Source organism: Artemia sp. Qi Xiang Cuo, chromosome 3 (assembly GCF_049724085.1).
Source record: "Artemia sp. Qi Xiang Cuo chromosome 3, ASM4972408v1, whole genome shotgun sequence".
In the NCBI taxonomy this organism is placed as follows: Eukaryota; Metazoa; Arthropoda; class Branchiopoda; order Anostraca; family Artemiidae; genus Artemia; species Artemia sp. Qi Xiang Cuo.
This window is the reverse complement of record NC_142796.1, coordinates 29,988,084-30,012,173: the sequence shown is the minus strand read 5'-3', so window position 1 is coordinate 30,012,173 and position 24,090 is coordinate 29,988,084. Positions and strand designations below refer to the sequence as shown.

The 24,090-nt window shown below is 36.4% G+C and overlaps 1 protein-coding gene across 5 annotated transcripts in view; it reads right to left on the bottom strand.

Moving 5' to 3' along the window:
- The window catches only part of dome (cytokine receptor domeless), a 168,636-nt gene that overhangs the window by 57,343 nt on the left and 87,203 nt on the right, over nucleotides 1-24,090 (bottom strand). For all 5 annotated transcript variants that reach the window (XM_089085712.1, XM_089085714.1, XM_089085715.1 and 2 more), the window contains 4 exons: nucleotides 23,364-23,532; nucleotides 21,120-21,265; nucleotides 6,780-6,931; nucleotides 1,096-1,252 (listed from right to left, as the gene is read on the bottom strand). In XM_089085712.1, coding sequence (XP_088941838.1) covers nucleotides 1,096-1,252; nucleotides 6,780-6,931; nucleotides 21,120-21,265; nucleotides 23,364-23,532 — 624 coding nt within the window. The remainder of the gene's footprint in view (nucleotides 1-1,095; nucleotides 1,253-6,779; nucleotides 6,932-21,119; nucleotides 21,266-23,363; nucleotides 23,533-24,090) is intronic.

Sequence of the window (24,090 nt, the reverse complement as noted above, 5' to 3'; positions counted from 1 at the left end):
CACGTCGCTCTTTACTTAGGCAGCACTATTGCATTGCCTATGAAAAAAATCGAAGGGAGGAATTCAAAAACCTAATAAAAAAAGTATATAAAACAAAATGGAGAAAAATTAAAACTTTTTGATTTTGATGTGCCAGTCAGCTAGTGAAAATAATATCAATGATTCTTAGGCCTTTAAGCTTTTGAGCATAGACTTTGCCCTTAAGCATATTTAGCACGGATTTGCATAAATTGGCTTATGAAGAAATGATTTAGCATTCAATAGAAGTAATTTTATTTTTTCCTTTATGATGTGCTAATCCTTACGTTCAGGGAATGTTCTTAAGCCTTGTAAAAGCGCAATTTAAGTTTTTTTGGATCAAATCTCAACAAGTTAAACCGAAAGCGACATTGTATCTGAGCGTTTAAATTCGATCAAACCTATTCAGACCATAGCCATGAAATGCGGCATTCAGAGGCCAAATTGGTTAAGTTCGCAAAACTAACAGAGGAGAAAGTTCCCTTTTTTATTTCAATGTTTCAGTCACCACTTGACAAGAAAATGCGTTGGATTACCTTTTTTTGTATTTACTTATGCTTTTGAGAATGAACAATGTCTTCAAGTACATTTTAGTAAGGACTAAGCCCAATCAGCTTCTAAGAAAACGATTTTGGTTCAACAGCCAAGATTCTTATTTATTTACTTGCATTAGCCCCAGGACCGTATCCAGGATTATTATTCGGGGCGAGGGGTTACAAAAGGATTTTTGTTCCGGGGGAGGGGGGGGGTACAAAAAAAGACTTCCAAAAACGCATCAAAAATTTGGTTATATGCGTCTTTGTTACGTTTTACGAGCCGGACAATCATTTCGGGGGCGGGCCAAAACCCCTTACCCCCCCCCCCTGGATACGGCCTTGATAGGGGCTAATTTAGCCCCTACCTTTTTTGAATACTCTCCGGATGACACAAAGTCCATTATGTCCTTTGTTCTATGATGCTAAGATCTATAATAGAATTAATAATAATAATAATAAAAAAAAAAAACACAGAATAAGTCAATTGTGAGCCTGAACAGCCCAAATTCCATCAAGAGATGGCAATGACGGTGGTACTTACCGTTGTTTGAGAGTATAGTACAAGCTGCCCATCGCATTCCACTTGATATTCCTGCCAAGAATGAAGAAATAGCAAACTGATAAATTGCTTCTCTATTTGGAAAGTTGACTCGAATAGATGTTTGATCAGAGGGAACATATGTCCAGTTAAGTGTTCCCTGAAAAACGAAAATACATACGTAATTTATTGGCAGCATATACAGCAGCAGCTTATAGAAGATATTAACTCTAATAGCTGAAGAGAACTTAATGTTTTACATAACAAAATAAACAGTCTTTCAAGACTATGGAATCTTTTTGGCCCATATAATGTTAACCATTCATATAATACATATGTTAATATGTTAACCATTCATATGTTAACCATGCATTTGTGAGAGGAGGGGAGGTCAGAAACATTCCACCCTACCTCACCCATAGGTTTGTACCCATGGCATGATAATAATTTTTATGAACATGTTATACTTTTTTTGCATACGCAAGGAAAAAGAGAAAAAAAATGAAGTAAATTATTGATAGCGTTGTCTCAAATCAGTGAACATTTCAATAATTCATTACCAGGCTGTTTTGAATAAATTGTAGTTGATCAATAATTCAATTTATATTTTTCAACAAAACGACATTTATATTTTTGATCATAATTAATATTTGTTCTTTTTAGATACTTTCAATACATAGAAGCTTTTTAGTTCATCTAACAAAAAACCATGCTTCAAAAGTTGTAACAAAGAGAACTCAATAAGTAATTACTTATTACAGCTTGTTTCTGTTCTTATACATTCATATAATACAGAGCATGAGGGATATCTGACATCATTTTGTTTTTATTTGAATACACCTTCATTCTGCTCAGTGTCAAGACTGAGTTTGGTATATACTGATTTGATCTATGATTTTGGTAATTTCAACACTAAAATTAATAATGAACTATCTCAACCTTCCGCGGGTATACAAATAAAAAATTAAAATAAAATTAATGCACGCGAAACTAAAACACGAACTAACCACACATTCTCTGATATGTTTAATTACACAAAATAGCATTTCCAAAATTTTGAATGTAATGTATCTTATTAACAAATCCCATATTAAAAAAAAAGAAATACAGAACGTAATTATGTCTTTGAAAACAATACAAAAGATAAATTCGACTCAATCGTGACATTTCAAAACTCTAACCATGAAAAAAGAAACGTGGGAATTTTCGTTCCTATTCTGCTTTCAACAGTTGTGCAACGAAAATGGCAAACATGAATTATGGGATAGAAAAGTTTGGCCAAATCAGCCATGGCTTGTCATTCAGAGAGAGCACTTTGAAATAGGGCGTGTTTGTTTATATATTTGTAGAGATGATTTGAATCATTTTCTTTGTAACAGCAACTGTAACTACAACTCAGTTCTTCTTAGGATAGCATCTAAGGGGCTAATGACCCCATATTTGGTCGATACAGAGGTGTTGCTAGTCCTGAGGGACAGCCGAAGAAGGGATTTCACATATTTCTAAAAGCACTTTATAATATCATCAACATCACTTCGAGGGAAAAGCTGCCAAAAAGGCGGAAGAGCAAGCAAATGCGGGACTACGGGCTTCAAGAAAGCTTCAAGATGCTTAGCACAAATGCCATCAATGCCACGGGAATTCTTTTTACGGAGCTTAGAAATACAGTTAATCGCCAGAGAACGTGTAACGGTAAAACTGAGGTCACTGCTAGACTTGAGCAAATATTTATCAAGCACCTTCTCATAGAGACTTTCCAACGCCGCATCAGGTTCCGAAAATTCAGCGCTGATGTAATTACACCACTGGTCACGTGTAAGGACAGAATCGCTACCTGATTTGGATTTACCCATCTTTAACATTTTCCACACAAAGTTTGGGTCATTACGTGCCATGTAGGACATTGCAGCAATAGAAGTTGCTTGATGTCGTGTCAGACCTTTCAGAAAACGTCTCTGCACAGAGGCGGATTTCGTTCACTACACCGGTGCGTGACATACCACAGTCTTTCCAAATACGAAACCAAAATTTGGACTTGGCACATGACTTGGCAAGCTTCGGATTGCTGATCCAGCAGGCTTTTCAGCTCCGATCCGGTCTCTACGGACCGGTAATCTTGTCTTTTCAGCAATGCACAGGGCATGCACAATTTCAGCGTAATATGTGTATACGTGTAGTAAAATCTCTGTTAAGTAAATTTCCCCTTTTTTATCTGGTTTCTCTTTCTGTTCTTGACATCAACGATGGAATAGAGAATATCTCGACGAGATACCCATTATTGTTCTTTCTTTTTTTTTCTTTTTTTACCGTAATAACTAGTTTTTTGGTCTTCTTTCCATCTCACTTCATATAGACATTTGGGCCATACATTCTATTTTTTGCCGTGTTACTTAGGACAAAATCCATAAAAATAATCCAAATTATTAGGACAAAACCATACTGAAATCTTGATACCACAACTGCTAACCTTACTTCCTACCTTAAACGCGTCAATATTATTCTCATACATAGTACTAATCACTTTAATGTGCTTATCTGGTATACAATACACGGACAGGAGCTTCAATAAAGCTTTTCTATTAGCCGAATCCAATGTCAGCTCATAATCGGTGAAACTGAAGACTAAAGGAGTTTGACGATTGAGACACTTCTCAATTCTCAATCTAAGAGAGGAAATTTTGTCTCTCCGCTTCCTAAAACCACGCTGTCTAATTTCTATACACTGTAAATCTCTTAGTCTAATAAGTATCATTATGCGGGGTAATTTGCTCCCCAACAGACATGAAGTTACTGCCTCTTAAATTATCACCACTCAGTCTGGTTGCATCTTCCCGATCCTTGGCAATTTCATTCATAGCTTCCATTTCACACTTCAATGCTTTCTCTAATTCCCTTACTTTCCTTTTATTCTCCTTGATTCCACACTTCAATGCTTTCTCTAATTCCCTTACTTTCCTTTTATTTTTCTAAGATCTATCATGCAGAAACTTATTGTACAAACCCTTCTCTCTTCTACCAAGATTATAGCAATTTCGCTAATATCCCTAGCTGCATTTCTAGCTTTCTTCCCTGTGAAATCTTCTGCGGCTTCCCGAACTTCTTCAATAAAATTATTCCACCCACCCACTACATTGTCAAATTCTAAATTCTTCAGTTTCATATCCACTGCTCATTGAAACTTCCTCTTAAAGGTCTAAACCTGGAATCTACCAAGATCATAACTTCCCGGAAGGAAGTTACGATATCTAAATTTGCGCTTAAGATTAGCTCTAGACAGTACTAGATCATAATATTTACGTAAATAACAACACTCCTATATATCCTAGGGCTTTGTGTCAATCCAGTCAGTGTCCAGCCACCGATACGGTCGATTGATCAGTGTCTGGCTTTTGATTTAAAAAAACAAGGTCAGTAAGATTTGCCGTCTTTCCATCAAATATGTACCATCTGAACTTAATGGTCATTTTATAATCAAACATCTTAGTGGTTACAACTAGATTATTGTACCTAAATCATGTATCAATATTCCTATTAGTACCAGTCCGGGCATTCGAATTCTTTAATAAAAATACCATATTTCTACCTGAGATTATTGTGTCAGCTTGTTCCTGTAACTATATATAAAAGTCCTCTAACTTATTATCGTCTTCGTCAGTCAGTTCTATAGATGGGCTTATACCACTATAACTGAAAGATACCTTACACCTCTTGGTCATAAAGGGAGGAGTTAGAATTCGATTATTAATGACTTGCCAACTTTACGACGATTTAGAAGCTTTTTTACTCATCACTAGCCCTACTCCCTGCCTATATACCCTATCCTTCCTACTTGAATCAATAAATTCGTCCTGCACAAGCGACCTACCCCATCTATTCCATGTGGCCTATTTAATCTGACTCATAATATATTCATGCCTGCAAACATTATAATACAATGAAGAGACAGCCCATAATAAATAATACAGCCAGGAAGAGATTAATGAGCCCCCCCCCCCAAAAAACAAAAAAACAAACAAAGAACCATCAATCAATCAAAATCCACTTGTAATGCAGTGCATGTATCTTGTGTGCTAAATTTCAAAATAATCTATAGACATATTTAAAATATAAAGAAAATGGACAGTGCAAGTTCCGACGATTTCCTTGTCTGTTTTTCAATCCTACCAGCACAGATTTCCTAAGGTATTTGACTAGACATTTGCCCCTCTCCCCCCAGATTTTGAAAAAAAAATACATTTCTTGGTGTTTTCATTAAAAAAAAAAATTCTTTTTGTATTTTCACGGAAAAAAACTGCGCCCTTCCCTTTTAGACTTTGATAAATACACTTTGGGCCCTTTCCTAATTTTTATGAATTGACACCACTGTTTTGGAAAGCGTCTTGTCCGAACTTTACTTCTTAAGTTTTCGGAACACTTATGTTTCGGCGATACCTAAAGGATATAAACTATGTCTGCAAATAACCTTCGACCTATTTCCAAAATGCCTATACTGTCCTCTATTTTCGAGTTTTCTTAGAGGAGGATATTGGGTCAAATATTGATCCTTGCCTATTCGATTTTCGTCCTGACCATAGTACGACCGAGTAGCGTAACCGAGTGAAAGGCTGCCTCAAAGTAACATTAGCTGGCACATTATCATATCCAATTACTTGGTGAAATGCTTAATCATCTACAAATCGTTGATTCTAGTGCCAAAATAATACTAAGTGACATAGTCAAGCTTTTGACAATCTTGATGACGGAATCACTTTATAAGAAGCTAGAACTATGGCCGCTCGACAGATCTTTATCCGGACGATAGCTAGCTTCTTAACAGGTCAAAAACAGTGCGTTATAATGCATAATGATCAGATTTCATTCCATCTCAAATTTTTTGCGGCGCATCGCACGGTACGATTCCGGGACCGATTCTTTTCTTAGTATTTTTAATTCAGTTTTAAAAAGTTGATTGAATCGCTACAAGTTAACTGATGACTTGTGTAGTCCCGCATTAAAAATATTGTCACCCCAGTCGACCCAACCTTCCCTCTCTCAGATATCTTTTACACTGACGCGTGACCTAAACGATCTTGAGCTAACAGTAAGCCTACCTATGTGTTTTTATGAGTTTCGTTTCTAAGACGTCTATTGCCGCCTGTTGAATATATGGTTCTCACTGCTCAGGCAAAACGCCGTTCCTACGTTACGGTCATAAATCAAAAACGTGCCTTGTTGTTAAAGTCGTTTGCCGCATTGTATTAATTCGCAATTCCTCCCAAACAACTAAAAAAATTTTGCACTTACATTAGATTAAATGCAGAATAAGCTTGCCCAGTATGGTGCCCAGGTCTCAACTCGCCTCAAAGTGATAAGCTCAAGTGTATCCAAAATCTAGTGTGCAAAGTTATTTCAGGAGCCCAGTATGTTACTTAAGAAGATAGTCTCAGGATAATAAGACAAAGAAGACATGACTTATGATGAAATTTGACTCTAAATGTCTGTCTTCGGAACTCGCTGAGATATTCTCATGATGCCGTGTCAGATTTACGACTGAAGCCGTGTGCCTCCTCATTACCACCATGCAACCACTCTTGTGACAGGTGGCTGGTCACCTGCTCGCGCATTGAAATGCTTTTACTATATTATCTAGTAACTATTTAAGGTAATTAATCAATGCATTAAGAAAGTGAAACTAAAAATCAACTTACGTCACATTGGTAAGGCCTGTCATTATAGTAATTGCACCAAAATATTATATAGCCATCAACAGCCGAAGATGTAGAATTATTCCAAACCAAATCATATGTGCCATTATCATATGAAACTTTAGTTAAAGCTCTGGGATAAGGGACGATGTCGACTGAAAAAATGGAAGGGGTTAGTTGGGAAATTTCCCTATTTCAGTGTCGACAAATGGTACGTTGAGACGAAATAATTTCAAAGGTCTGATTGAAATAAGTAATTTCTAAAAAAAAAAACTAAATTTAATCACCTTCCTATATAAAAGAAAAACGGGCAGGTTTGAATAAAATCTTCGGTTCTAGAGGAAAAGAACACTGCAAGATTTAACTCATTTGATTAAAGAAGATGAAGAAGTCATTTCCAATTGACACTTATGTTGTCTGAACATTGCTTCGAAATAAAATTCATTTGGAGGGTTTAGAGGAAAAAAATCTAAAAATGTTTACTACCTCAACCGTCCATTACAACTTCATAGAAAAAAGAAGAAAGTTATTAAACCTTCAACAGAAAAAAGTAAAACGCCAACATTCAGAAAAAGAAATTTTAATTGGCAAACAAAACCTAATCTTTTCCATCCATATTCCAATAAAAATTTAAAGTGTTATGACTTTAAAATTAAATGTCAATTTTGGGAAGAAAAAAAAGATGGCAAGTTACTACACATTGAACTAAAAAAAGGAATTGGTCAATTGTCATAGAACGGAATAAGTCAATTACCAGAAAACAAAATGTCAATTAACAAAATATCCCCCCCCCTCCTTTTCTACACACGCGGTTTTAATACTAAATAATTCGGGATTGTCGAAAAAATAGGATTTTTTTTACCTTTTTCTTCCTTTTAAAAAAGGGAGTATGATAAAATCTTAATTTTGAGTACAAAAGAGGTCACAAAGTTCTGCATTTTCAACTAAGACCAACTATCAGAAAAGAAATGTCAACTAGTGAAGTTTCTAAATTTTTACTTTTGCTGTCTACAAGCATTACAGTGCTTCGAAACAAAATAAGTTCTTGGGTTAATTGAAAGAAGGCATTTTAAGAAAATTCCATAAAGTTACAGCTAGCCTTCCATCGTCCGATAAAAAAAAGTGTAGTTTTGACGAAAATTCTTATTTTCGGAAAAGCGAGTCTCCAAATTTTAAACTGGCGAGCTAAAAGTTCATACACAGGCTCTTTGTGACTTACCCTGGTAATTGACTTATTCCGTTCTATGACAATTGACCAATTCCTTTTTTTAGTTCAACGTGTAGTAACTTGCCATCTTCTTTTTCTTCTCAAAATTGACATTTAATTTTAAAGTCATAACACTTTAAATTTTTATTGGAATATGGATGGAAAGGATTAGGTTTTGTTTGCCAATTAAATTTTTTTTTTCTGAATGTTGGCGTTTTACTTTTTTCTGTTGAAGGTTTAATAACTTTCTTCTTTTTTCTATGAAGTGTAGTGTAGTTTTGACGGAAATTCTTATTTTCGAAAAAGCGAGTCTCCAAATTTTAAACTGGCGTGCTAAAAGTTCATACACAGACTCTTTGTGACTTACCCTAAAAGAACTGAATAAGCTTGCTTTTTGAAGATAAGACTTTACAATATACGTACAAAGCTCTGAATGACTTATTTCTAAGTATGAAAACCTTTAAGAAGGTAAACCTTGGCTTTCAATCTATTGTTATAGGATTTTACTTGAGAATTGGTATTCTATTATAGTAGAGATTATGCAACTAAACATTAGGCACGATTAACAAATGCCGGTTATTCTTTTTTTTAGTTAGCTTTATATTTAAATAATTACATTATATCAAGTAAGTATGAACTAAAGCCATTATTAGCACAAAAAAGCTTCATGTAAAACTGATATAATTTAGAAATTAAAACATACCACGAACTTGTCTCGTATACCCTCACTAAGGGCGTATCAAGGAGTTTTTGCTCGGGGGGGGGGGGGGGTGGAGGTTTACAAAACCTTAAAAAACAAATCAAAATTTGGTTATATGCATTTTTGTAACGTTTTTACAAGTCGAATACAACTTTCGGGGGGTGGGGTGGGGGTCAAACCCTGAGCTCACCCCCCTGGAGAACAAAATCAATCTTTGAGAAGCTTTAATGCAATTTATAATCTACTACGATTTTTTCCATAAGTTAAGGATTCATTTAGAATCCTTTTTCTTGTTTACTCATTCAGAGGCAACGCTAAAGAGTTGCCTACAGTAAAGGCCCTACGGCTCTAATGCATTATTGTTTATTTTATTTTTTTCCCAGAGGCACTTCATATGGAAGGGGTCGTCGTATAAACTTCAAAGGCGGCTCGTTCGATTGGAAATCAAGAGTTCTAGTGTCCTTTTTAAGGGTCAAAAGGGATTGGAAGGCAACTAAGACCCCTTCCACGCCCACTATTTCCCCTAATACATCTAATCAAAATTCTGAGATAGCCATTTTGGTCTACGCAGTTGATTTCCAGATAAAAATTATGTTTTTAAGGAGGACACTCCCACCGCAGCCCTCAGGGCAATGGCTGTAAGTTATGCCCTGGGGGCATATACGCTTTTTATAGAAAGCTTTGTCGTAGAAACTTCAAAAAGGGCTCATTCAATTGGAAATTCAAAGGGCTAGTGCCCTTTTTAACAGTCGAAAGTGATTGGATGGCAATTAACCCACCTCACACGCCCACCTTTTCCCAAAACACATCCAATCAAAATTTTGAGATAGCCATTTTGTTCAACGTAGTTGAAAATTCGGGAAATTAGGTCTTTGAGGGTGACACCCCCCCCCCCCCCATCCCCCAGGGCAAGGGTTGTAAGTTATGCCCTGGAGGCATATATGGTTCTTATGGAAGGGAGGCTCGTATAAACTTCAAAGAGGGCTGATTTGACTGGAAATTGAAAGTTCTAGTTCACTTTTTAAGAGTCAGAAGAGATTGGAGGGCACCTAAGCCCCTTCCCCCCTCTACGCCATTTTTTCCTCAAACCCATCCGATAATAATTTTGAGATAGCCGTTTTTTAAAATAGTTCAAAGACCATATAACGAATACTTCGGGGCAGACACAGCCCCCCAGGGCCCGAGGGCAGGCGTTGTAAGTTATGCCCTAGTGGAATATATGGTTCTTATGGAAGAGATAGTCGTAAAAACTTCAGAGAGGGCTCATTTGATTGGAAATTGAAAGTTCTAGTTAATTTTTTTCGAGTCAAAAGAGATTTGAGGGCAACTAGCCCCCCCCCTCCCCACACCCCTTTTTCCCCAAATGCATCCGATACAAATTTTGAGATATCCATTAAGTTCAAAATTCTTCAAAAGTCGGAACAAAAAAAACTCAGGTGTCGACACAATCGCCCAGGGCCCGGGGACAGACGTTGTAAATTATGCCCTGTGGCAAAAATGGTTCTTATGAAAGGGATGACCGTATAAACTTCAGAGAGGGCTCAATTGATTGAAAATTGAAAGTTCGGGTTAACTTTTTAATAGTCAAAAGAGATCCGAGGGCAACTAGCCCTCCCACACGCCTTCTTTTTCAAACCCCTCTGATGAAAATTTTGAGATGGACATTTTGTTAAAAAAAAATAGTTCAGAGGTCAGATAAGAAAAACTCCACTGTCAACTGTCAATACAACCCCCCAGGGCCCGAGGAAAGGCGTTCTAAGTTATGCCCTAAAGACATGTATGGTTCTTATGACAGAGCTGCTTGAACAAACTTCATTAAGAGGGTTCATTTTATTGGAAAATGAAAGTTCTAGTTCACTTTCTGAAAGTCAAGAATGTTAAGGGCAACTAGTCCCCCCCCTACGCCCTTTTTTTCACAAACCCACCCGCTACAAATTTTGAGATAGCCAGTTTTTTGAAAATTGTTCAAAAACTAGATAACAAAAACTCCGGTGGCAACACGACCCACCAGGACCCGGGGGGTAGGCGTTGTAAGTGTTGTCCTGGGGGCGTATATGGTTCTTCTGAAAGGAATGCTCGGATAAACTTGAGAGAGGGCCGATTTGATTCGAAATTGAAAAATCTAGTTCACTTTTTAAGAGTCAAAAGATATCCGAAAGCAACTAGCCCCCCCCCCACACACACACACCTTTTTTTCAAAATTTTTAGATAGCCATTTTGTTAAAAATAGTTCAAACATCAGATAATAAAAACTCCTAGATTGACATAAACCCATTTTTTCACTTTGATATTGATACTTTGATAGCAGTTTTGATATTTTGATGAACATTTAATTTTTTAAACAAAGTTTGATTTTGAAACAAGGAATTTTTAAAAACTTAAAACTTTTTTGCAATCAAAAAGAACAAAATTAATTAAAAAAGCTTTCTGAAAAATAAGTTTTTCAAAGAAAAATGAAGGCCATTTTAAACTTAAGCTCAGCAGATACAAATAGCTGTTAAAATTCAAACTCAAACCGATGAGAAATTACTATTAAAGAATAAATGAAACCCAAAACGAACAGAAATTAAATAAGCAATCATAGCAAAAAACATACAACAAGTAATAATATAAATGAATAAACAGATCTTAAAGCGAGTAATGCTTAGATGAGATTGAATATGAAAATCAAGCTTAAAACGAAAAAAAAATATTTTACTATTGAAGTATAAATGAAACATACAACGAAGAGAAATCGAATAAACAATCAATACAAACAAACATACAATAGATATTAATGTAAATGAATAAATAAATCCTAAAACGAGTGAAACTTAAATTGAATATGCAAATCAAGCTTGAAAAGAATAAAATTCATTACAAACAAGAGTTTGGGTGTCGCCTCCTTCTCTCACTGTAAAAGTCTAACCTACCGCGTCATTGGGGCTTTACTGAAAACTATATGCGTCTTGAACAGTCTCGGAAAGTATAAACAACATCAAATTAAATATTTGATGCATAATGATATTAATTGTTGAAAGATCCATCAGTTCAAGAAATTATTTCACTTTAATTTTTTTTTTTTTTTTTTCAATGCTGTAAGAACTGAAAAATATAAATTTGTAAAATAATTCGTTTTCAGTGAAGCGCCAATTTATTTATTTACAGTTAAGGAAGGGGGCAGTATCCAAACTCTTCTTTGTAGTGAAACTATATTCCTCTATAACAACTTTAGAAAGAACTAATAAATTAAACTGAATATTTCATGTATAATGATATTAATTGCTGAAAGCTCATTAGTTCAAAATGTTTCTATAATTTTCATGTTTGTTTTCAATATTAAGCACCAAAGAAAATATTTTCCATAGAATTGATTTTTAGCGACGCACAAAGTACTCATCAAGTTTTAAACTTTTAAAATAAGAGAAAGAGGTGAAACCCAAACTCTTGTTTGTAGCGATTTTTTCTTGTTTTCTGCTAGATGCAAATATGCAGTCAAAGCTTTACTTGCATTAAGATCTATTTGTGCATTTGCACTAATATCTATTGTATGATTGTTTGTATTGATTGTTTATTTGATTTTTGTTCGTTTTGGGTTTCATTTATTTGTTAATAGTAATTTCTGGTAGTTTTGAGTTTGAATTTTAACATGTATTTGTATCTGCTGAGTTTAAGTTTAAAATGCCCTTTACTTTTATTTAAAAAACTTATTTTTCGGAAAGTTTTTTTTTTTTTAATTAATCATTAAAAAGACCTAAAGGGGAAGGGAACGCAAATACTGCCATAAAATGTAATCATGAACAATTAAAGAAATTAGCTCATTAAGGAAAAAGCTTGAATAAAAAGCTTTTACGTGTTTTTGTTAACATTTATATCATTTTCCCAGACAAAAGAACAAATTTTTTTGTCAGACCTGAAACAGGACACGAGTAATTTGAGAACGCGAAAAGTTATTTTTTATCTGAGTTACAGGATATCCAGCTAACAAAGCAAAATTCGACTATCGTCCGAACCTAGCTTTAGAGGACAAGAACGGGTGGGAACAGACTCCAAATTAAACTGATCCTTGAATGAATTTGAAATTAGCCCCTGAATTTGTGTGCAATGACGAGGTTCCATCGGCCAAAGAAACTGCTAAATAATGAGCAAAATATCAAGCTCTAGACGTGGCAGTTAGTCAAGACCTAGAAAGCATCAGAGTTTAACGGTTATTTTTCCCCTTTTTGTTGTTCACCATGATTACCTTATTGGATCGTACGGGTTCCGGTGATTTCCCCCCGAGAAAATTCCCCCCCGGTGATTTCACCCCTAGGAGATGTCCCCCCCCCCGCTGAAAGTTCTCCCTTCCCCCCTCTTGGAAATAATCGCCACCGGAGACTACCCTTGCCTCAGACTTATTTGCATTGGATTTCACCCATGGCTCTAAAATTGTCGCAAAATTCTTCTCTTTCTCGGCGGCCTAAAATATAAGAGCGAGTGGAGTACACTTTTTAATTGTCAAGTAAATAGTTTGTTATACATGGTAATACATACACGATTAAAACGCTACACTTTAAAACTAATATTTCTTGCAATAAGCCTCAGGTATCCAGCGTTCCGACATTTGCCGTAATTTCCCATCTGTCATAGAATTCTGGCATTTAAATCCACATACTTTTTCTTAATTGGTTCACTGGATTGTCCCGCATTTGCTTGAATCACAACCGCCCTGTTAAGTGCTTGTTCGCGCTTGAGGATATCCAAGAACTTCCAAAGGCTAGGGTGATAAGCAGAAACTGGAGACTGCAACCTTCTGTGGTAACACTCAACATTGTTGTTGGTCCTGGGGAGTTCATCTTTTGCTCTGTAAAACACATTCCAGACACGGGGCGGAAAGTTGTAAAGTACTCACTTACTTCCACGCATTCTACCGATGTAGTTATCTTCAAAGTAGTTGATAATCGGCCCAAACACATTGTCAGTAAGTTTTGCTATGATAGCTGTGAATGCAGAATGTACTTCCGAAATGGCACGAATGCAAGAGCAGTTAGCATTTGAACGGAGACTGCAAATTCATCATCGTCTCTATACCTCATCTGAAGGCCAAGGTTTTGTACTTTCCTGTAGATACTCTGGCTTAAGTGTTAAAAACAGCCCTTCACTTCAGTGGCTGGAAAGCCTTTCCTGAAGGAATTCTGTACGCCAAATTCGAAATCAGACAATACAAATGTTGGACCTTCATTCGTCAAATGAGACTTTAGTTCGGAAAGAACTTTCGTATACGTGTCCTCTGACTTGTTAGGCAGGAGTGCGTAAACGCATGGAATCACCCAATCCTCGTACAGGCAGTGCACAACGTAAAGCTGGTAGAACAACTCGGGCACGGTCTTGAACGTTCCGTCGACGAACCAGTGAGAAGACGAATCGAGGAGCTGAACTGATGCGTCCGTACCAAACGTTAGGATTCTGTTGGAATTTCCAGGACCCTACGGAGGTGGGGGGGAATCTCCTACGGGGGAAAATCCCCTACGGGGGAGATTTCCGGGGGGGATCTCCTACGGGGGTAAATTTCCGGGGGGGGAATCTCCTAAGGGGGGAAATCTCCTACGGGGGGAAATCTCCTAGACCCGGATCGTACATATTATCCTACATTACATATTTTGAGACACACAGTAGATCCAGTCTACCCCCTGTACACTGAAATAATCAAACAACACCAATTGCCTTGGATACCAAATTGGATTACCCAATGTGTCGTGAAAATCACCAGCTCTCAAAGACGGCTCACGTTAGACCATTCTTGAACTTGAAGCGCCACCAGGGCAACCAGAAGAAGGACTGGTAGTATATTGCAAATTGGATAAAGCCAATCATCGGATACAAATAAGATGAAGATTTTTCACATCAAATCATGAGGTTTACGTCTATTCTCGTCGATATTTAAGCTTAGCCTTAGGAATGTCCCTTGTTGTTTTTGTCGTTTGCCACACTGCGTCAATTCGCGATTCCTCCCACAACAACTAAGGTTTTATTTTTGTACTTACATTAGGACAAATACGGATTACGATTGCTCGATGTGGCAACCTGGCCTCATCTCAACTCGAAGTGATAAACTCGAAGGTATCCAAAAGTGAGAGTGCAAAATTGTTTTTGGAGTCCTTATGTTCTTTTGCAGACAGTTTCAGGGTATTAGGTCTCTCAATCCTCAAAAAAAAGAAGACAAGACCAGATGACGAAATTCGGTGAGACATTTTCCCTGTTTATGTGCCAGATTTATGACTGAAGCCCTGCAGCAGACATTTCACCGGATCAGATGGTCTTCAAAAGGTAAAACATAAAGCAAAAACCAGATCAATGAAATTAGTATAGTTTTTTTCTCATTGGAAAGAAAGGGGGTCCAATATAATTCGATTATATTCCAATCAAGTTAGACTTTCAGCTTCAAGGCCAAGTATAAAAAGGAGCACTTTGGACCAAGAGAACCAAATTTTGAGACATCTGGTTGGGAACATATAAAGCCAAAATTTTGAATTTTGAAAATTCAAATTTATTTCCTCCTGAAACAAACTCTGATACAGACACCAAGCAAGAAGAAACTAAGCAAAAATTAGGGACTAGTGGCCAAACCTCTTTTTAGAAATTAAACCTTTTAGGTAGAGCAACCTTGATTTTAATTATTTATTAAACGTGTGGCGGCATGCAAAAGGATGATACTGTCAAATCTAAGCCAAAGGGCGCATCTCAGATATAAAATAGGTTAAATTTTTTAGAATTAAGAAAAGCGGCGAAATCACAAACAGTATCTGAATAATGCTTTCTCATTTCGGCATAGCATATACAAATAACTCAGACAGTATTTCATCTGGAGCTACTGAAACACTTTCCGTAGCATTCCAACCACTGTTTGGCTCTGTTCTTTTTATATAAATTTTATAAATAATAGGGACGAAACTAATCACTTGATCATAAAAGTAGGTCTTTTGATAGGGGTTAGCCATTTATTTAAGACCCATATTCTCTGGAAGTAAACAGAAAAACAAAATAGCTAAAGTAGGAATATTAGAAACACGATGAGTCATTTTACTTCTCTGGTTGCCACTTTTCATTGGTTTACCCTCTGATTTGCTTTATACTTTTCAAAAACCCAAAAATGAAGATTAGTGGTTTTGCCCAACCCCTCAAATAGTTTCGAAAACAATTTTCCTAACAAACAATTTTCTTTAAGGCAAAGAGCTAGTCGGGCGACAGGCATAAGAAAGAAAAAACGTAGCATGCATTCTTGTATGGCATTTGGTGGAAAAATTGCCCCTCTTTCCAAAAAAAATATAAGTCCTTCCCCCTCCACCCCCCCCCCCGAAAAAAATCCTGAAAGTTTCAACTCGATCCCGAAACTTCGCATAAAATCTGTCATCTTATAATGAAACCTATTTGCTGCATGTAATCTTTATAATGATCAATACTCACTTGCCTTCGGGCGTAAAAGAGAACAGAAAACGTATACTCTTGTGTGAGCATCCAAAAATGTACTAGCTCTGATTGTGAACGCGGTGCAAACGTCACGTGAGTACTGTCAGACCAGTGATTACCTGGGTGTTATGGACACATGCCGATTGTATCAAGCAAGATCGTAAAATTTAAAAACTATGAAAGTGCTACTTTTTTAAAGATTAATTAAAAAAACTTTTTCCACAAAATAAGTTTTTCAAAGAAAAGTAAAGAACCCCATTAAACAAAAAATGAGCAAAAATAAAATCAAATAATCTACCAAGCGTGACAAATGAATGTGCATTGTCAGTTTAATATACTATCAAAATCTTAATATTATTTGATTTATTTATTAAAGTTATAAAAGTATAATAAAACATTTATATTTTTTTCAGTAAAGTGCAAATTATGTTCTGGCCTTGGGAAGGCATAGGGGTTTTGCGCCCAACTTATGTTAATTTCTGCTGGTTTTGGGTTTGACTCGGTTATTTATTGTAATTTCTGCTCGTTTTGGGTTTCATTTATTTATCGATGCTGATTTGTGGTAGTTTCGCGCTTGGTAGATTATTTCATTTTTGCTCATTTTTGGTTTAATGGAGTTCTTTACTTTTCTTTGAAAAACTTATTTTGTGGAAAAAGTTTTTTTTAATTAATTTCTATTCCTTTTATATTGACATAGTCTTTTCAGAGAAAAAGAAAATAATACTTTAAATATTTTCGTTTTTTTGAGACTTTATAGTTTGGCCTGCTATTTGTATGCTGGAGAAAATTTTCAGCAATTTTTAAGAACATGCACCCAATTAAAAATCTGGACACAAATAGTAGTGTTTAATTTAGTTTCATACCTCCTCTAGTTGACCTGAAATGGAAAACTTGATACAACTTGAACTTGATACCATTTGTAAAAAAATCTGTTTACTTTCTTTGATAGCTTGGATACACTTAAGCTATTTTGATTTGGTTAAATTTTAAGAGCAGAAGCAGCCCCAAAAGTTTGAACATAATACTCTTAGTCGTTCTTGGGATACTGTTGAGATGGCCTTATTGGGAATTAGCATTAACACAGTGCATTTTGATTTAATCTTATGGAAACATTTTGTTTTTAAACAAAAAGTCAAATGGGAGGGTGGGGGTGGGTGGGGGATTAGTTTCCCTCCAATCACTTTCGACTATTAAAAAGATCATCAGCCCTTTCTATTTTCAATCGAATGAGGCCTTTTCGAAGTTCCTACGACAACTCATTTGATACAAAGTACCCTGGTCTAAACAACAATAACAAGAAAATAATGATACATTTTATCCACATCGATCTTTACTATAAAAATGTCAAGCCTTCCAATTCTTTTGACTACTAAAAAGGGCACTAGGCCCTTTGAATTCCAATCGAATGAGTCTTTTTCAAGTTTCTACGACAACGCTCCCTATAAACACCTTATATGGCCCAAGTGCATAAATTACAAATCTTACCCTAAGGGCTGTGAGGTGGTTGTCATCCTCTAAAACCTAATTTCCAGAACTTTCAACTACATTACACATAAAGACTATTTCAAAATTTTGATTGGATGTATCTGGGAAAATGGTGGGAGTTAGAGGGGCGTTTGTCTTTCTCCAATCAGTTTCAACTATTAAAAAAGGCATTAGCCCTTTCAATTTCCAATCAAATGAGCCCTTTTGAAGTTTCTACGACAACGCTTTCAATAAAAACCTTATATACTCTCAGGGGATAACTTACAACCCTCGTCCCGAGGGCTGGATGAGGGGGGGTTGTCATCCTCAAAGACCTGATTTCCAGAAATTTCGACTACGTTGAACACAATGGCTATCAGAAAATTTTGAGTGGATGTCTTTGGGGGTCTGGTGGGCGTGAGGGGGGGGTTAGTTTCGGTCCAATCACTTTCAACTATTAAAAAGGGCACTATCCCTCTCAATTTCCAATTGAATGAGTCCCTTTTGAAGTTTTTACAACAACTCTATCATTAAAAACCTTATATGCCCCCTGGGCATAACTTACAACCTTTGCCCTGGGGACTCTGGGGGGTTTGTCATCTTTAAATACATAATTTCCAGAACTTTCCACTACGTTGAACAAAATGGCTATCTCTAAACTTTGATTGAATGTGTTTGGGGAAATGGAGGGCATGAAAGGGGGGTTAATTACTCTCCACTTACTTTCGACTATTAAAAAGGGCAATTTCAATTTCCAATCAAATAAACCCCTTTTGAAATTTCGACAAAAACTTTCTATATAAACCTTATATGCCCCCAGGGCACAAATTACAACCCTTGCACTGAGAGCTCTGATGGGGTTTTTATCCTAAAAGGCCTAATTTCCAAAACTTTCGACTACGTTGAACACACAGTTTATAGAATTATCCAGTAAGTTTATCGCAGATCATTTCTGGTCTTCATTCTCGGTACGAACAAAAAGCTCCTCCCACTTATTTCTACATTAGCGGGTTAGTCTGTTTCCATCAATCCATGAGAAATGGTTACAAAGTGAATTATTCGTAATAGCGGGTTTCCACTTGTTTCATGTCCAAGATAAATCTGACTTGTCTACCCGTGAAAAGATCTAATGCTGCTTATGTTTATATCTGCAAAAACGTTCTCTGGAGCACTCGCACCTTGGTCCGGGTTTTTATAATGGGTGAGATAGGGTATGATCATCCTGCTAAAACTGTCTCAAAATTTTTATTGGATGTGTTTGGGGAAATGGTGGGCGTGAAAGGAGGGTTAGTTGCCCATTTCAATAAAAACCTTATATGCCCCCAGGGCATAACTTATAACCCTTGCCCTGAAGACTATGGGGAGAGTGTCCTGCTCAAAGGTATAATTTGCGGAACTTTAAACTTCGCGGAACAAAATGGCTATCAAGAAATTTTGATCGGATATGTTTGGGGAAATGGTGGGCGTGGAAGGGGTGTTTGTTGCCTTCCAATCGCTTTAGGATAGTGCCCTTTTTGAACTTTCTACGACAACACGTTCTATACAAAATTTATATGCCCCCAGGGCATAACTTACAACCCTTGTCATGAGGGCTGTGAGGAGGTTGTCATCCTAAAAGACCTAATTTCCAGAACTTAAAACTACGTTGAACAAAATGGCTACCTCAAAATTTTGATTGGATGTGTTCAGGGGAATGATGGGCGTGGGAGGGGGGGGGGCTAGTTGCCCCCCAATCACTTTCGACTATTAAAAAGGGTACTAGCCCTTTGATTTCCAATCGAATGAGCCTCTTTTGAAGTTTCTACAACGCCTTCTATAAAAACCTTATATGCCCCCAGGCCATAACTTAAAACCCTTGCCCTGAGGGTTGTGAGGGAGTGTCCTCCTCAAATCCTATTTTATATCTGGAAAACAACTACGCTGAACAAAATGGCTATCTCAAAATTTTGGTTGGATGTGTTTGGGGGAATGATGGGCGTGGGGGGGTTAGTTGCCCTCCAATCACTTTCGACTATGTATAAGGGCACTAGCCCTTTGAATTTCCAATAGAATGAGCCTGTTTTGAAGTTTCTACGACAAAGCCTTCTATAAAAACCTTATATGCGCCCAGCGCATAACTTAAAACCCTTGCCCTTAGGGTTGTGGGGATGAGTCCTCCTCAAAAACATATTTTCTATCTGTAAATCAACTAAACTGAATAAAATGGCTATCTCAAAATTTTGATTGGATGTATTTGGGGGAATGATGGGCGTGGGGGGGGCTAGTTGCCCTCCAATCACTTTCGACTATTAAAAAGGGTTCTAGCCCTTTGAATTTCCAATCAAATGAGCCTGTTTTGAAGTTTCTATGACAACGCCTTCTACAAAAACCATATATGCCCACAGGGCATAACTTGAAACCCTTGCCCTGAGGGTTGTGGGGGAGCGTCCTCCTAAAAAAAATATTTTCTATCTGCAAAACAACTACGCTGAAAAAAATGGCTATCTCAAAATTTTGATTGGATGTGTTTGGGGGAATGATGGGCGTGGGGGGAGGGGGGCTAGTTGCCCTCGAAAAACTTTCGACTATTAAAAAGGGCACTAGCCACTCCCATTTTCAGTCGAATGAGCCCTTTTCGAAGTTTCTACGACAACTCCTTCGATGCGAAGTGCCCGGGTGATGAAAAAGCACATTGTGCCCACATCGTTCTTTACTTAGGCAGCGCTAGCGCGCTGCCTATGATTTTTGTGTCAAAAAGTCTCTATTTAACAAGGAAAAGAGATAAATGTACAGCTGGTGGCAATACTAAAGCCAACACCAAGTACACGAATTTTCCAGAGACCGCACGGGTTATCCTGATTACGCGTGCTTTACTCGCAAATCTCGGTAACAATCTCAGCAAACAATTTTAATTCTATTGCTATTAATCAGAAAATCACTGTCAATTTTATCGTTATTGTCTTTTGCAATCTTAGGAACAAATCACAGTATTAAGCCAAAAAGATAAAAGATGCTATAGTAATCTCTAGGAAAATAGTTCCATGTTTACCTTTTAAAAGGAAAAAAAAGAGCTATAATTATCTTATCATACATCAAGCTTCAAAACGAATTTTTTTTCTCTTACGAGCTATCTAATTGTCAAGAGACATTCCTGGAATTAATCCACTAGAAATATCAAAGATAAAGAAAAACGAGCAAGATAGGAGGGAAACGAAAATACAGGGGTAAGAAAGTTAACTCTAATAAATAAATTGAAAGGATAAGTGGAACGAACTATCATACGAGTCATCCAGAAGCTAAATCCAATTACTATTGATTAATCAAAACAATTATACAATATAGACCGAAAAAGAAACAAACAAACAAACAGATATATATATATATATATATATATATATATATATATATATATATATATATATATATATATAACTAAAGTATATATATATATATATATATATATATATATATATATATATATATATATATATATATATATATATATATATATATATATATATATATATATATATATATATATATATATATATATTTTAAACAAACTCACCATCATTATAATGAGGGACAAGGATCTCAGAGGTATTGACTGAGGCTCCAACATTATTCACAGCAGAAATAACGAATGTGCAAGCTTCATTACCAATATAATCAAATTTGGCATATGCTTCTCGTATATCAACGTTGCTTTCAAATCTGGATTAAAAAAGAAACAGGTAAGTACACAACGGCAAAGCGAACCCCCCCCCCCTTTAAGTGAATCGTCAATGGACAACGGAGTCGTCGGCTTATAATTATCATTAATCTTTAACACGAGGGGGCGGACTTAAATCTTTAACGGATGGCGCTTTTTTTAGTAAGGTCTGCTTCAAAATGTTATTTTTGCAAGCCTTACCATATAAAATACATAATCGTAAAAAATAAAGGGTCGCTTTTGATCGTGCATTCTGACATCTAATGATGCTTTTGAAGTAAAAAAACCGACCGGAGGGTAAAAAAATACCCTTCGTGCCCCCAGATGCCCAACATGACACCGAGTCAAAATTTCAAGCTTGTCATTGATCAGAAAAGTCTAGAATAGTCCGGACTAGTGTCTCTGGTAGACACATGATCTACGCAGCTTTGAAATTCGAAACATATCCGCAGAGATGCCCTACTTTTGTGACATCAATGATACACCATTGACTATTAAACGTGGTGCATTTTAAAAGTAACAACATTAATTGGAAGACACTCAAAAATGAGTTAAGTTAGATTGAAGTCCAAACAGCACATTTTGACACCGTCTCAAGGCCGTATCCAGGGAGGGAGGTTAGGGGGTTTGACCCCACCCCCGAAATGTTTGTCTGACTCGTAAAAACGTAACAAAAATGGACATAAACAAATTTGGATGTGATTTTTAGGTTTTTTTTGTGTAACCCCCCCCCCCCCAAAAAAAAAGAAAATGAATTTTGAGTAAAACCCCATCCGAAAAAAATCCTGGATACGGCCCTGCTCCGTCTTTAAGAAATGTTTAATCTTTCTTTTTCTACCTCGTTTTTAAAGACAAAATTATTCGAGGCACATACCAGTTTTAAAGTTTTGAAAACTTTTCAACTGCAGCGTTAAATAAATGGCACAGAAACGAACAAAATGTTACTTCCACAGAAAAAAAAACGTTACTTCTGCAGCACTTTCGTCGGCCAAGCTGACCAAAGGTTACTCCAACACTCGATGTTGCCCAAGTGCAACACTAATTTCTATCCTTTTAAGTTTTGGTTCTTCATTCTTAGCATATTTTATGTCTCAACTTTTACAAATAAAACTTTCTGATTATCTCATAAATATATATCTGCTTGTTCTTAATTTACACTCACTCTCTACTTTTCATGGGAAATTTTGTCTTTTAGTTTTCCAATTTAATCCAACTTCAAATATCCATCACCAGTGCTGCAGTGGCGAACGGACAAAATTAGGGGAGGCAATCAAATAAAAAAATACATGGCTGAACAAAACGAGAAATTGAGGAAGTCAGTTAACTTTCCAAAAAGGTATCTGATGATTAAATATAGGCCCAAATACTAGAATTTTCTTTCCAAAGATTTTCAAGGGAGGAGGGTCTTCGGACGGATTTTATGAGTAGAGGAAATACCCTTCTTCAAACTAACTCTCAGATTAACATCAAACAAAATTTATGGTATTAAGAGCTTGGTTTTCCCAATCGAAGGGGTGCAGAGTGGCAGACACATGCCCAGAATTCCTATGAATTTTATTTCGAAAACATGCGTAGAACTATGAACATCTTAATTTCCCCACTTATTACAGCATCAAGCCACCTGAGGCCAACACAGCTACACACTCTCCTCTTTCGCCCTAATCTATCCGCAGCTTCTCTCTTTACACCCCCCCCCCCATGAATTGTCATTGAAATAAAGAAAAACCATAAATACTCGTATAAATGTACAGAACACAAAGAAAAATGTATTTCCGCTAGCAAGTCTACAATCTTAAACTAAATGGATAACTTAAAGATAGACATTGTGCAGCTCATTGACATTACTCAATGATTCAAAAAATAGAATTTAAGTTTCAGTGACATAATTCATATATAATTTAATAAAGGATAGGAAAAAAACATTTTAATTATCCAAAATTTAATGATACGTTGCAAAAAAAATTCTGGGAGTCGCTCGTATCAACCTTTGAGGATTATATTTGCCCCCTTTCCCATTGTGGACACACATTTACCGACTAACCCCTAAGCTACTAATGTCTAGAAAATTGCCTCTAAAATACAATACTTAATTGAACTTACGTCAGACGTCGACCAAGTCTATCATAAACGACTACTTCGTAGTGGAACCCGTCACCATTTTTGAATTTTTCTTCAAGCTTTTGCCAATAGATAAAGACACCCCGCTTTCCATAGCTTTGTTTTATAAGTTCAAAACTTCCTATTGTCACATTCGGTGGCGATTCTGGGACTAGAAACAAATATAATAGATTAAACAGACCAGAAATTAAAAAGTAAATAAAACGAAACACAAAATTACAAAATAAAGAATGAAACGCAAGAAAAAAATGGAACTTTTGAATTCTCAGAAACACAATAGAATGAGGGAACAAAACAATTAAATGTATGACACAATAGTAACGCAAAAAAATTAGTGCAGAGACAATGAGGTTTGCCATCTCAGATATAATTATGGAATCAGGCGGGGGAGGGGATACTGAAGAAAAAACACGTAATCTACACCAGTGGCGTCAGTTAGGGGGTGGGGCATGAATCCCCCTATATTAGATTAAGACAACTCTCCTTTTTTTAAGTATGTTTACTGTAAAATGCCTTTTTGCTATTTTATTATTTAAAAAAATTGCCCCTCCCCCAAAAGATTCTGAAAATGCATTTTGCCCCACTCTAAACTTTCGTGAGTTGTTGTCACTGATCGATAGTTGTTGTTGTTTTTTTTAACTTAAAAACGGACAAACCGCTGCAAGGAAAGGTTATACGGTCGAAATCATTCCTTGTCAATACCACTTAG